Source organism: Tupaia chinensis, unplaced genomic scaffold, assembly GCF_000334495.1.
Source record: "Tupaia chinensis unplaced genomic scaffold, TupChi_1.0 Scaffold143615_1, whole genome shotgun sequence".
Classification (NCBI taxonomy): Eukaryota; Metazoa; Chordata; class Mammalia; order Scandentia; family Tupaiidae; genus Tupaia; species Tupaia belangeri.
Window position 1 is genome coordinate 274,677 of NW_006203463.1, and position 13,268 is coordinate 287,944.

Below are 13,268 nucleotides of genomic sequence, written 5' to 3' on the forward strand. Positions count from 1 at the left end.
TTCCCTATAATTTCCAGCAACAGATTAAAGTATAGTTAGTACAACAAGTTAATAGTAATGCTGATATGTTTCACAAAAACCTAGATTAAGTATGTATTTTATTAAGATTTTATTTTAAAATAATTCTCTCAAAGTAAAATTCTAAAGAAAATTGCATTTATCTCTAGTGACACAGTCCATAACAAGTTCAGCTATTTATACTCTTGTCAATGCTTTAAAGAACTAGCCAGGGACCAGCAGATGGTATCATGGTTGCATTGCGGGACTCCCAAGTAGTTGACCCTGGTTTGAGTCCTGGACCCAGCAGCTTAAAACTCACACCAGGCGTGTGTGTATGCATGTCCCAAGAGAAGAGTGGAGGAGAAGGGACTCAGGCAGAATTGGAAGTAAAAGAAGCATCGTGATTTTGTGATTATAATTTTACAAAAGGAATACATAGAGCTGGCCCAACAGCACAGTGGTTAAATAGCGGTTAAAGAAGTTTGGATCCCACATGGACGGTCACAATTCAAATTCCAGCCCACGGTGGCTTGAAAATATAGATGTGTGTAAGCCTATGTGCCCCCAAATCCCGAAAGGATGGAGAAATGGAGAAGAGATTGCAACGTGACCATGCCTCGCTGGACAGCACCCTCTCAGCCCATGCAAGTGCATGGCAATTAAAAAAAGAAAAAATTACAATTGCTCATTTCTTCCTATCTCCAGCCACTGAAAAGTCCTGGAAATGATGTTCCAGTACAAGCAGCTCAGCGAGCACGCTGATCCCAACTTTAATTACCACTCCCCAGTGAAAGGGAGTAAGGGTACCTTCAAGAACTGACAGCTTCTAAGGAAGAGGCAGAGAAAACATAAACGTGAAACACCTTGGTAATGCCAAAAAGTAAAGAACTCTTCAAAATAATGAGAGAAACATGTCAAAAGGTCACATGAGCTAGTCTAAGTAGGCGTCCACTGACAAAATTTGGAACAATTTGAGCATCAAAATGAGTAACGGCATACATACATACATACATACATACATCATATATATGGTTTACACAACACATGTACAAATAGGCCATATTTATAAGCCACACATACACTCTTAAAAAAAATTCTCATATAAAATAAGAATCAGCAGATGGCCTGGTGGCTAAGGACGCTGGACTCCCAGGACTTCCGAACAAAGGGGCTTTGCTTTCTCTCTCTTCCCCCACCCCGGTTCCAGTCAAATTAAAAAAAAAGAAAAAAAATCAATGAGTCCAAGTGATAATAAGTAAGTAGGGGAGGTAGGGAAGCTTGCTTAGTTTTTCTTTTTAAAGAGGGGAAGGAAAAAAAAAAAAGAGGGGAAGAGAGGACACGTGTGTGGGAGGAAGACAGAGGCGGTATTTCTGACAGGGTCTCACCACTGCAATCCTCTCCTCTAGCTTCCTAGTGGACTAGGAATACAGGCAAGAACTACCATGCCAGCCTGTTTCTGGTTGGTTCAGGACCCAAATCCAGGCCTCCCAGGTGGCCCCCAGCCTCGTGCAGGGACAACCTACTGCTTGTGCCACCCCACGGGGCCAGGGAAAGCTAATTTTTTAAAAGCAGAATGCCAAATATTAAATGTTAAGAGAAATAAGAATTCATCATTATTACAGTAGTAACCGATAAAGGAAAAAATCATCAATGAATGTGAAATTCTTGGGAACTTTAAAGGCACAGGATATTTACACAGCCTCCCCACAAATTACTTATGAAATACAAAGGGGAAAACAACTTTGGAGTGCAAAAACCTAAGAACACCACTGTAACTAAGTGACTGAAGTTACCCTCACCAATAAATTAATGGGACAAACTGCCATATATCTTCAGGCTGATGGACTGAGAACAACAGCCTTTACATGGTACTCCTGCTCCAAAAGCAAGATCTGAATCTAACAGTGAGGAAACATGGGCGAACACAGATGCAGAGACAAAACCACTGAAATGTATTCTAAAATTCAATGTCAAAAAATACAAAGAAAGGCTGAGAGGCTGCTCCAGATTTAAGAAGAATAGAAGTTATAGATGAAATAAAAGTTAAATCTGGAATGAGTACCGAATCCACAGCACAGGAGTAATGCGCTGCTCGGGAGAAGTTGGAACCCACATGGCAACCACGGTTTGAATCCCAGGGCCAGTCAGCCCACCAGAAGACATGCTGCGACACACAAGCACCAAAGACCAGAGTCAGAGGATCGCGGTGTGCCCAACCCTGTGGGGCTGTGTCTGTCTCTCCTCTCTCTCACATGCACATGCATGTGCTCTATCGTGAAGAAAGAAAAACGTTTAATGTCACAAATGATCCTGGGCTGATCCTAAATCCAGGAAGAAAGAAAGGAACTGACATAAATGACAGTACTGGGGTAACTGGGAAAGCGTAGGGCCTTCATATTACAGGAAAAAAGCACTGATTCATCTTTAGATTTTCCAACTTTGATATTTATGCTCTATGATTATGTAACAGACTATCCTTGTTCTTAAGAAACACATGTTAGAATACTGAGACGTAAAAGATGATGCCTATAACTAACATTCAAATGGTTCAGGAAAAAAAATTGTTTCTGAGAAATTAAAAAGAAAATAAAACAAAATGTTAGTAGCTGGTGAATCTGGGTGAAGCATGTATGGAAGTTCTTTGCCTTTTTCTCACATCTCTTTTCTAATTTGAATTTCTGTCAAAGTAAGACATTTTTTGAAAAAAAAAAAGGGGGGGGAAGAAATGAGGAGCCTAGCAGGGGTTTCTAGGGGCAATGTAATAAGGTCCTGCTTATTGACCTACGTGCTGCTGTGCACAGGTGTGCTGTGTTCAGTTTGTAGCATTTGTCAGGCTGTATATTCATGTTACTGTTGTGGATATATGTACTTCAAAAAAGGTAAATAATATGAGCATTTTTTAAAAACAATTAAGCAAAACATTCTGACATAGTAGATACAACATTTGACTTAGGTATGTCAACTTGCTGGGTAGTACAAAAGTTAGGAATCCAGCACTTCTACTGACGAAGTGGAAAAAAACGAAGAGTTCTGCACAAACATGTTGCAGAGCTATCTACACAGGAGTGAGGCAATCAGAGAGCAGAGATGCAGTGCCCAGGGCAGTGCGGCTGCACATTCCTCCAAGGGTCTGCTGTGGCCCCTGAAGTCAGTAATTTTACCTCCAACTTTGATCAACTGAAGAGGAACTGAAAACAACTTTCCTAATGAGTAACGGGCACTGCCCTTTATATTCAGAAGTGACAGTGCTGACACGCCAAGTATGAAGTGTGTTCACATGGGTTACAGAGGCGCTCATTCATTTTTCCCTTCAGTGGTGATGGACTTGCTATCACCCCAGCCTTCCCCCCTTTCTACCGCCCTCAGCCATCTCTGTTCTCCCATTTCTCCTAATCTCCCTCTCTTTACTGTCTGCTTCAGCTCTTCATTTAAAGCATTCCTTCAAGCACTCTCCCTCCTTCGTGGACCCACTAGCCCTCAATCATATCTGCAACAACCTCTGTTAATACAACTCTAGCTACTTTACGCCAAGTATACACACGTGAAAGGGTGAGAGAAACACACAAACAAGCTGACTTGTCTAATTTTAAACCCATGGCCATTAACTCCAAGAAAAACTGGAGGGCTATCCTCATGGTGCAGTGCCTAGAAAGTTAGATCCCACATATCAACTGCAGTTCAAATCCTGGCCCTGGCAGCTTGAAAAACACCCTGGACACCTGTGTGTTATATGGGACCCAAATCCTGATGGGATGGAGACATGGAGAAAAAAGGATTACAACATGAGCATACCCGACTGGGGGTACGTTTTCTCTCTCTCTCTCTCTCTCTCTCTCTCTCCCACTCTCACTCTCTGTCTCTGGTGAGCACACACACCCTCTGGAAATTAATAATAATAATAAACCTGGCTGCAGAATCCCTGTACACTAAAGCACATGCATGCTCAAGTCCATGACACAGAAAGACACAGAATCTGCAAATAACTGCCTCTGCACATCCAGCTGTGTATCTTAATCATCTCTAGGTTACTTGTAATACCCAACCCAGTGCAAATGCTAGGTTACTAGTTTTCTTTCTTTCTTTCCAGCCCAGGGGTAGAAAGAATATAGCTATTTTTGGCAGGGCCTAGAAATGTGATCCTTCTGCCCCAGCCTCCCAACTAGCTAGAACCAAAGGTATGTGCTACCACACACAGCCTGTTTGGGCTGGTCCAGGAACCGAACCTAGACATCCCATGTGGCAGAAGTGCCTTCCCATTTGCACTACTGTAGCTTAATTTTTTATTTCTTTGAGTATTCCATCCATTTCAATCTGCAGATGCAGGACCCATGGATATAGAAGGTCAACTACATACAGCTCCTGTGTTATCAATTTCTCTACTAACACATTCCCACCTGCATATAAAAATGCTGTCACTTCTATCTTATAAACCCTCTCTTAACTTCACATTTCCTTCCAAACACTACCTAGCAACCCTACCCTTTGCCTTAATTTTTTCACACAACCCCCAAAGACTATTTTTGACGTCCTCCCCCTCTTCTTGAACACACAGTCAACATTCCCTTCCGTTTCCTCACTCTTACCAGATAGAGTCATCATCTTATTTCACTGGAAAAATGGAAGCATGAGAACCTCCAAATGCTCCCATTACCACTACGACCTCCCTGCACGGGTGTCCTATATCTTGCCTTCCTTCCGGGTACTAGGAATAACAGCCCAAGCTCCTGCGTAAGGCTAACCCTTCCCACCAGCTCTGGCATCACCGATGACATCGCTCTACACCAACTGCGCTTCCTCACTTCCTCCATCATTAACTCCTCCTTCAGTAACTCTCATTAATATAGAAAAGCACTGTACTTTCTACCATTTTGATAAACATTTTCTAACCTCACATTTCCCTCCAGATATTGTCCCATTTCTCTGGCCCCCACAGAAAAAACACGTTTTCTTTCATTCCTCTCCTTCCATCCTAACTTGAACGCATTCCATAAAGTCTTTTTTATCTTCACTTTAAACCACTGAAAATGACCTTAGTCAGGACCACCAAAGATGTTCCTGTGTTAAATCCAGTCATCCTTGGTCTTCACCTTCCTGACTAACCAATTAGTAACGTTTCCGTTGTTGATTCCTCCCTCCTAAAAGGAATCCTTTTCAAGACCTAAGACTGGCTTTCCCCCTGTCATTAGTCACGCCTCTTTACTGACCTCCTCTCACTAGCTCATCCCTAACTGTTCTGACCCACACAGGCGTGTACCGATGCTGCGTCCTCCATCAATACATACCTCTCCTATGACCTAATTCCACCTCAGAGCTTTCTGTGAACACTATTCGAACACTGACCATACCGACTTTCTACCTGTAGCCCATAATCTCCCCTACACCAGATCCATACATCTCACTTTCTATTCACAATGTCCTTTTCTCTATCAGACAACAGACATCTCAATCTTATTATGTCCTAAGCCAAACCATTCCTTTCCATTTCAAAAATGACCAATCCATGACTTGAGCTGACCAGAACAAAAACCTTTGATTCATCTTTGACTTCTTTTTCTCTATAACTTATATCTAATCCAGCTCTAAGACAGTCGATTGGCTTAACTGTTGGAATATATTTGTATCTGACAACTTCTCACCATCTTAACCACTGCTACTTCATCCAAGTCACCACTATCTCTTGGCTAGATTATTGCTTCAATTTCCTGACTGGCCTCCCTATTCCACCTTTACCACAACATGGTCTGTTTTTAGTAAAACTGCTAAATAGACTTTAAAAACCTAAATCAAATTATTTCGTTGTTCTGTTCAAAATTAGACTTTTCTCCATTTATTTTATTATAGAGAAAGCCAAAGCCATTATAATGGCATGTGACCCTACATAATCTAATCTGCATTTAAAAAAAAGAAAAACAAACATAAGGCAAAGTTCTGAAAAACTGCTGATTTTAAATAATTCTAACAGTATAAATACAGTAACTTCCGTGCACCAGGCCCTGTTCTAAAATACTTGACATAAACCGGTCCATTTCATAAACACGAACAACAGTGCTAGGAAAGTACTCTGCAGATCAAGAAACAGGTAAAACGACATAAGGGATGCACAGCTAGGAAACCGCGAGTCAAAATCTGAACTCCAGAAGTCTGACTTCAGAGTCCAAGCTCTTAACACCACAGAACGCCGTAAAATCAATGAATTAAAGTCAACCTCTTAAAAAACGTCAAAACCAAAATACTACTACACGTTAAAAGAATCAATGCTCCTTAGATATTATAGATTCTGTAGCAAATTTTTCTTTTTGTTGCCAGAGGGCACGGGTACTCTGTCTTATACAAGACGGACAGGGTATGGCGTGGCCATACCACAATCCCTTCTCTTTCATCTCTCTCCTTCCAGGCTTTCTCTCTAATTTTTTTTTTTTTTTTTTTTTAGAGATTTTCACTGTAGGGCGCGTGTGCTCGCCAGACAGACAGAGAGAGAGACATAGAGACAGAAAGCGAGAAATCACCCTCCAGGGGGGATGGTCACGCCGCAATCCCTTCTCCTCCATTCTCCTCTCAGGATCTTGGGCACGCACGCACACGCGCCCAGCGTGAGTTTTAAGCCACCGGGTCCGGGACACGAACCGCGGTCGACTACGTGGGAGTCCAGCGACATAGCCATTACGCTAACTGCTGGTTCCCTCCTTCCAGGATTTTTTGAACATGCACCCACATGCACCCAGCATGTTCTCAAGCAGCTGAGTCTGGGACTTGACCCATGTGGTTGGCCATGTGGAGTACAGTTGCCTTAACCAGCAGGCCATGGAGCCAGCCCTATAGCCAAATATTTTATGAGACTGAACTGGGTTAATCACATTTGGATACACATACAATTCATTAAAATCCTAAATTACTTTATAACATTTAATTTTGGCTGAAAGTTTACAACAATCTTTATTTTAGGGCTAAACTATGTGTTTCCAAAAGGTCTCTTCATAGATTTGTAAACTATAAAATATAATTTCTTATAACAATACAAATTATAGAATAATGAAAACCAAAAACTATTTAAAAATGAAGTTATATAAAAGGTTTATGATTTGGCAGAAAACTGGCAATAGTATGTTTATTCACTTGTTTCAGGGCCAGACTTAAGTCATCTTTTTTTTGGAGAGATTTTTGCTATAGAGAGCATGCACTCGCCAGAAAGACAGAGACAGAGAGACAGAAAGTGAGAAATCACCCCCCAGGGGGGATGGCCACCCCACAATCCTTTCTCCTCCATTCTCCTCTCGGTATCTTGGGCACACACGCACACACACCCAGCATGAGTTTTAGCCACCGGGTCCGGGACTCGAACCATAGTCAACTACATGGGAGTCCAGTGACATAGCCATTACACTAACTGCTGGTCCCAGACTTAAGTCATCTTGATCATCTAAGATTAAATTGCTGATATCAAATGTCCCTAGACTTGGTCTACCCTTTAACACCTTCTTGGTAATAGGGTATAGCTAGTAGCCATTTGTCACATTCAAAAAAAGGTCATTTTCCACTTATATTTTGGATCTTCTGGGACACAAAGTTAGGTGTTATATCAAACCAAACAAAAAAAAATTATTTTAATTTAAAATATATTCCAGGTTGAAATTTTTATAATGTCTTTTATTAAAAATCAATAAAATACCTTTAGGCCACTAGATCTAGACTTAGGAAACCCGATCATTCTTTCTGTGAAGACAAGAAGTGCAGAAAACAGCAAGAGTACTGCTGTTACCACCTAGCCTGATCCAAGACGTTCGCCTCCTTGTACCCAAGGGGTCTTCAAACAGTTCACAGAAAATGCATGTTATGAATAAATTATGGAAGGATTTAAAATGTTTTTGCACCAAAATAAACTCGTATTTTAATTCTATTTTCCATAAACTTTTTCAAGTCCCCTTGTCCATGCAATTATATACATTATATACTTTCTTCTTTTTTTTTTTTGGAGAGGTTTTCGCTATAGGGCGCGTGCGCTCGCTAGACAGACAGAGAGACATAGAGACAGAAAGCGAGAAATCACCCCCTAGGGAGGATGGTCACGCCGCAATCCCTTCTCCTCCATTCTCCTCTCGGGATCTTGGGCACGCACGCACAAGCGCCTGGCGTGAGTTTTAAGCCACGGGTCCGGGATGCGAACCGCGGTCAACTACGTGGGAGTCCAGCAACATAGCCATTACGCTACCTGCTGGTTCCCTATACTTTCTTCTTCTTAGGTTTTTTATAGACTGAACGCCACCCAAGAGTTTTTTCACAAGTAATTTGTTTTGTACTAAAACCAAGTAGAATGTCCCAGTTTGGGGGTAGAATATTCAGATCTTTCGTACTTAATCCAGCCCAAATATAATGTGAAGACACCAATACCTGACAGTAGCTGAGTTACAACTGTCTGACTAACCTGCTTGGTGGGAGTCCAGTCTTGAACAAAGAAGGAGGAGAAGTAAACTCAGCTTTTGTAGATGGAAGTGCTGTTTCTTTCTCTGAATTTCCAGTTCGTCCCTGCTGTACCTTAAAAAAAAGGTTATTAGCTTGTTTAATAAAACACTCAACATGTAAAAGATGTGAGCTTAATAAGTCTGTAATATATGACTTGAATGTTTCTTCACTAAATTAAATTTCGCCTACTTTACAACAGCATTAAGTAAAACGTACAAACAATGGATTATAGGATCAAATGTTTCAATTATTAAAAAGTTCATATGAGTATCACTTTAAAATCCAATAAGCTGTAACTTTTTGGGTCTTTCAGGAATTCCCCCCCCAGATTACCACAAGTTAATTCAAGATACTTGATTATGGCTTTATGTTCCGGAGTTCAAGAATGAGGCCTTCGAGAATTTTCCCCTCTGGAGGCCAGGAGATGGTGTGGTGATTAAGGTGCTGGACTCCCATAGAGCCAACCACAGTTCAAGCCCCAAACCCAGTGGCTTGAAAAAAAAATCACACCAGATGTGTGAACCCCTGTGCCTAAAATCCCAGAAGAGATTGTGGCTTGGCCATTACTCGGTGTGGGGGTGGGGGGGTGACTTCTCCCTTTCCCTCTCTGTGGTGAGCACATGTGCACTATAGCAAAAACCTTAACTTTCCCATCTGTGTTCACTGCCTTTATCTAAAAAAAAAAAAAAAGAAAAAAAAAGAAAATCGGTGGCCACTTTAGGCAATGTGACCTTTTTCTATTCGTTGTATGATTTGCTGTAACTGAATGTAAATAATATACTCCTGTATATCCATCCCATCCCTCCCTCATTTCCCCATCCCCATCAGTAGCACTAGAATCCTGCCAGTTCACTATACCTAAAAGCTTTCCATTGTTTTTTGATTTTAATACTCCTTTTCTCTTTCTTTATACTAACTTCCTTTCTTTTTCTTTTTTTAAGGAGTCAGTTTTGCTATAGAGTATGCGCATTCACCGGAGAAACAGAGACAGAAAGCGAGAAGATGGCCACCTGCAACCCCTTGTCCTCCAGTCTCCTGTCGGGATCTTAGGCATGCATGCATATGGGCGTGACATGAATTTTAAGTCTCCAGGACTGGGGTTTGAACCGCAGTCGACTATGTGGGAGTCCAGCGACGCAATCAATATGCCATCTGCTAGGCTGTCTTTATACTAACTTTCAAACCAGGTATCTTCCTCTGGAATTGCTCCGAGGTTTGCCCATGCCTTCTGCTTCTATCACACCTTTTGAGTGTGACCAGTTGTATTCCTTTAGAGGGTAAAATGTCTTATTTGTGTTCTTTTGTTTCTATAGTCGCTGTCCTATCTTAAAATTGTCATCAAATTATTAAACAAACTAAGGTAAAGTTACCCTACACTTAAATAACACCATGCCTCATTTTCTGTCCTAGTGAAATCCCATTCCCCCTATTCCATCAGCATCACTCTGCATCCCGTAAGATAAGATAAAGACCAAGAGAATCTCAGACACTTTTGACTCTGACATATCTGAACACAACTGAATAATGGAAATCACCTACCTCCCAACTGATCATTATGTGAAGAAAAAGAACCCTTGTGTATTTAAGTCATTGCAAAAGGGCTGGGGGGTGGGGGTGTCCAAAAATCCATGGAAAATGCACAATATGAAAACACTATGCATGGACTTTGACATTTTTATGCACCAAAATAACATCTTGTTTTAATTTTTATGGACTTTTTGAAGTCTCTGTATAGTCAGATATCTTACTAAGAATGCCCAATCCACCCTTTAATTGACACCGTTAAATAAACTAAGGATTTTACAGAGTTTATTTGAAAAGGAGTTCTACACTACAAAAAGGGATCCATTTATGAAATGCACTGATCCTAGGGACCAGCAGTTAGCGTAATGGCTATGTTGCTGGACTCCCACGCAGTCGACCGTGGTTCGCGCCCGGACTCGGTGGCTTAAAACTCACGCTGGGCGCGTGTACATGCGTTCCCAAGATCCCGAGAGGAGAATGGAGGAGAAGGGATTGCAGCGTGACTATCTACCCTGGGGGGGTGATTTCTCACTTTCTGTCTCTATGTCTCTCTCTGTCTGTCTGGCAAGTGCATGTGCCCTATAGCGAAAACCTCTCCAAAAAAAGAAAAAAAGAAGAAAAAAGCACTGATCCTAATGAGAGATGAAGAGGATCGGGACTATGGCAAAAGGCACTGAAAGACAGAAAAGGATTTGACACACATTTGACAGGTAAAATTGACAGGATCTGATCCAGGATCTGTTGAGAGGGAAACCAAACATGACTCACTCATGGAAGCGTTACAAAGTATCTATCATGTGCCAAAAGGTGAGATTATAGAGAGAAATATAACAATTACTGAGTTTAGGAAAAAATTAAACACACCATTAGGGCAATATGATAAATGTTATCGGGACCAGCAGTTAGCATAATGGCTATGTCGCTGGACTCCCACGTACTCAACTGCAGTTTGAGTCCCGGACCCGGTGGCTTAAACTCACGCCAGGCACGTGTACGTGCGTGCCCAAGATCCCGAGAGGAGAATGGAGGAGAAGGGATTGCGGCGTGGCCATCCCCCCTGGGGTTGATTTCTTGCTTTCTATCTGTCTCTCTCTGTCTGGCGAGCGCATGCGCCCTATAGCAAAAACCTCTCCAAAAAAAGAAAAAAAAAAAAAACAGAAAATGTTATCTACTGGATAAAGGGTGCTATGGGAACACACAAAGAAATGCACTGCTCTGCCTGGAGATGTGACTCACAGTTGACACTGTAACCCCGGCTGCTCCCCTGAGCACCAGTAATGTAGCTCCAATTTCTTAGACCACCCCCCCACCCCCGTCGGCATCTCAGAGCTACCACAACCCAAAGAGAACAACGTATTTCCTTCAACCTTATCCTCTCCAAGTATTCCCCACGTAAACCAACGGCACCATCTACTGAGTTGCTCAAGGAAAACAAAACGCAACACCCTGGGAATCATCTAACACATGTCAACATCCAAATGCCAAGTTTCCCATTACAATGTATGCAAACTTTAAAAAAAAACTTCGTCGGAGGGTGCATGCGTTCCCCAGAGAGAGCAGAAACCAAGACAGACAGGAAGAAGGCACGCTGCAATGGGATGTGGTCATGTAACAATCCCTCCTCCATTTCTCCATCCTGTAGATTTTGGTCATGCGCCTACACCCAAAACTGCATGTGGTAAGCCACAGGGGCCAGGATTCAAATCATGCCATGTAGGATCCAGCCCCTTAACCACCAGGCCACAGGCCCAGCCCAAATATATACCAAATTCTATCACTTCTTTTTATGTCCCTTCGTAAAACACAATGCAAAGTCCATGACTGCACCTCAGCTGTCCTAAATTAACCTGTCTTCACTCTTACTCTCTAAATTCATACTCTGAACACAGCCAAACAATTTCATTAAAAATGTAAATCACGGGAACCAGCAGTTAGTACAATGGCTATGTCACTGGACTCCCACGTAGTCAACCGCGGTTCGTGTCCCGGACCCAGTGGCTTAAAACTCACACCGGGCGCGTGTGCGTGCGTGCCCAAGATCCCGAGAGGAGAATGGAGGAGAAGGGATTGCGTTGTGACCATCCCCCCTGGGGGGTGATTTCTCGCTTTTTGTCTCTATGTCTCTCTCTGTCTGGCGAGCGCACGTGCCCTATAGCAAAAACCTCTCCCCACCCCCCCAAAAAAAGTGTAAATCACTTGTCTCTCCCCTGCTCAAAATTCTCAGATTAAAATAAACTTAACGTCTTTGCCCTTGTTTTCTCCCCAACTTGTCTTTACTATGCCGAGTCTTAATGGCCCTTTAAAAAAAAAAAAAGAAAAGAAAAAACAACATAGAAGCTCCTCCTCCTCTGGGCTTTTGTACCTGATGTTCCTTCTGCTTGGAATACTCTCTCCCCAGATCGCCCACGGCGTGCGTTCTCCTTCTCATCATTCAAGTATCCCTCAAACAGGATTTCAATCATTTCTAGGATCATTTCCTGACTATTCCCAGTCTCTACCATGTTATCATTTAATTTTCTTCACAGAACTTCTCACAGTATCATTAACTGAGGTGATTTACTTTCTTCTTTGATGTTGTCCACTATCACTGTTACGGGATCTTTGAAGACATGAACTGTTTCCAACATACTGGGCTGTCAGAAAAGTCGTGACACATTTTTTGCATAGAAAAACAGAAAAAAGCACGACTCTTCTGACAACCTAATAAATCTGTTTCTTGCATGCCTAGAAAACAATACCTTGCACATCACAAGCACCCAATTAAGTATAAGCTGCCTAAATGACTTTAGGACTCAGTTTAAATGTTACTTCTTCAAAGTCCTTCCTAGGGCATGGAGTTTTTACCTATATATCTTTAGCATGACTACTTAATTAATACCTATCTTTCCTATTCAGACAGATGAACTCCAATACTACAAGGTCTATGTTATTCTAACTCACCTCCCTCTGCCCAGCTCTAACGTACTTCCAAGAACAATCAATGCTCAATTAAAGGGAGGAGTGCAGCACACGGTTAAGGCATGGTGGTTATGGTACTGGATTCCCACATGACTGACTGAGGTTTGAGTCCTGGACCCAGCAACTTGGCAAAAAAATCACACCAGGCACGTGTGTATGTGTACTCAAAATCCCAAGAGGAAAACAGAGGAGAAAGGACTGTGGCATGGTCATCCCCTCTTGGGGGTGGTCCTTCACTTTCCCTTTCTGTCTGTCTCTGCTGAGTGCACACATTCTATGGCAAAAACCTAAAACCGAGGAAGGGAAAAGGGTTGGGAAAGAAAAGTAAG

At 42.1% G+C, this 13,268-nt stretch overlaps 1 protein-coding gene across 1 annotated transcript in view; it reads right to left on the reverse strand.

The window, feature by feature from the left end:
* The window catches only part of FIP1L1 (factor interacting with PAPOLA and CPSF1), a gene marked incomplete in the record, with an annotated part of 79,535 nt that overhangs the window by 49,524 nt on the left and 16,743 nt on the right, over positions 1-13,268 (reverse strand). The window contains 1 exon segment of the mRNA XM_014582471.2: positions 8,420-8,529. Coding sequence (XP_014437957.1) covers positions 8,420-8,529 — 110 coding nt within the window.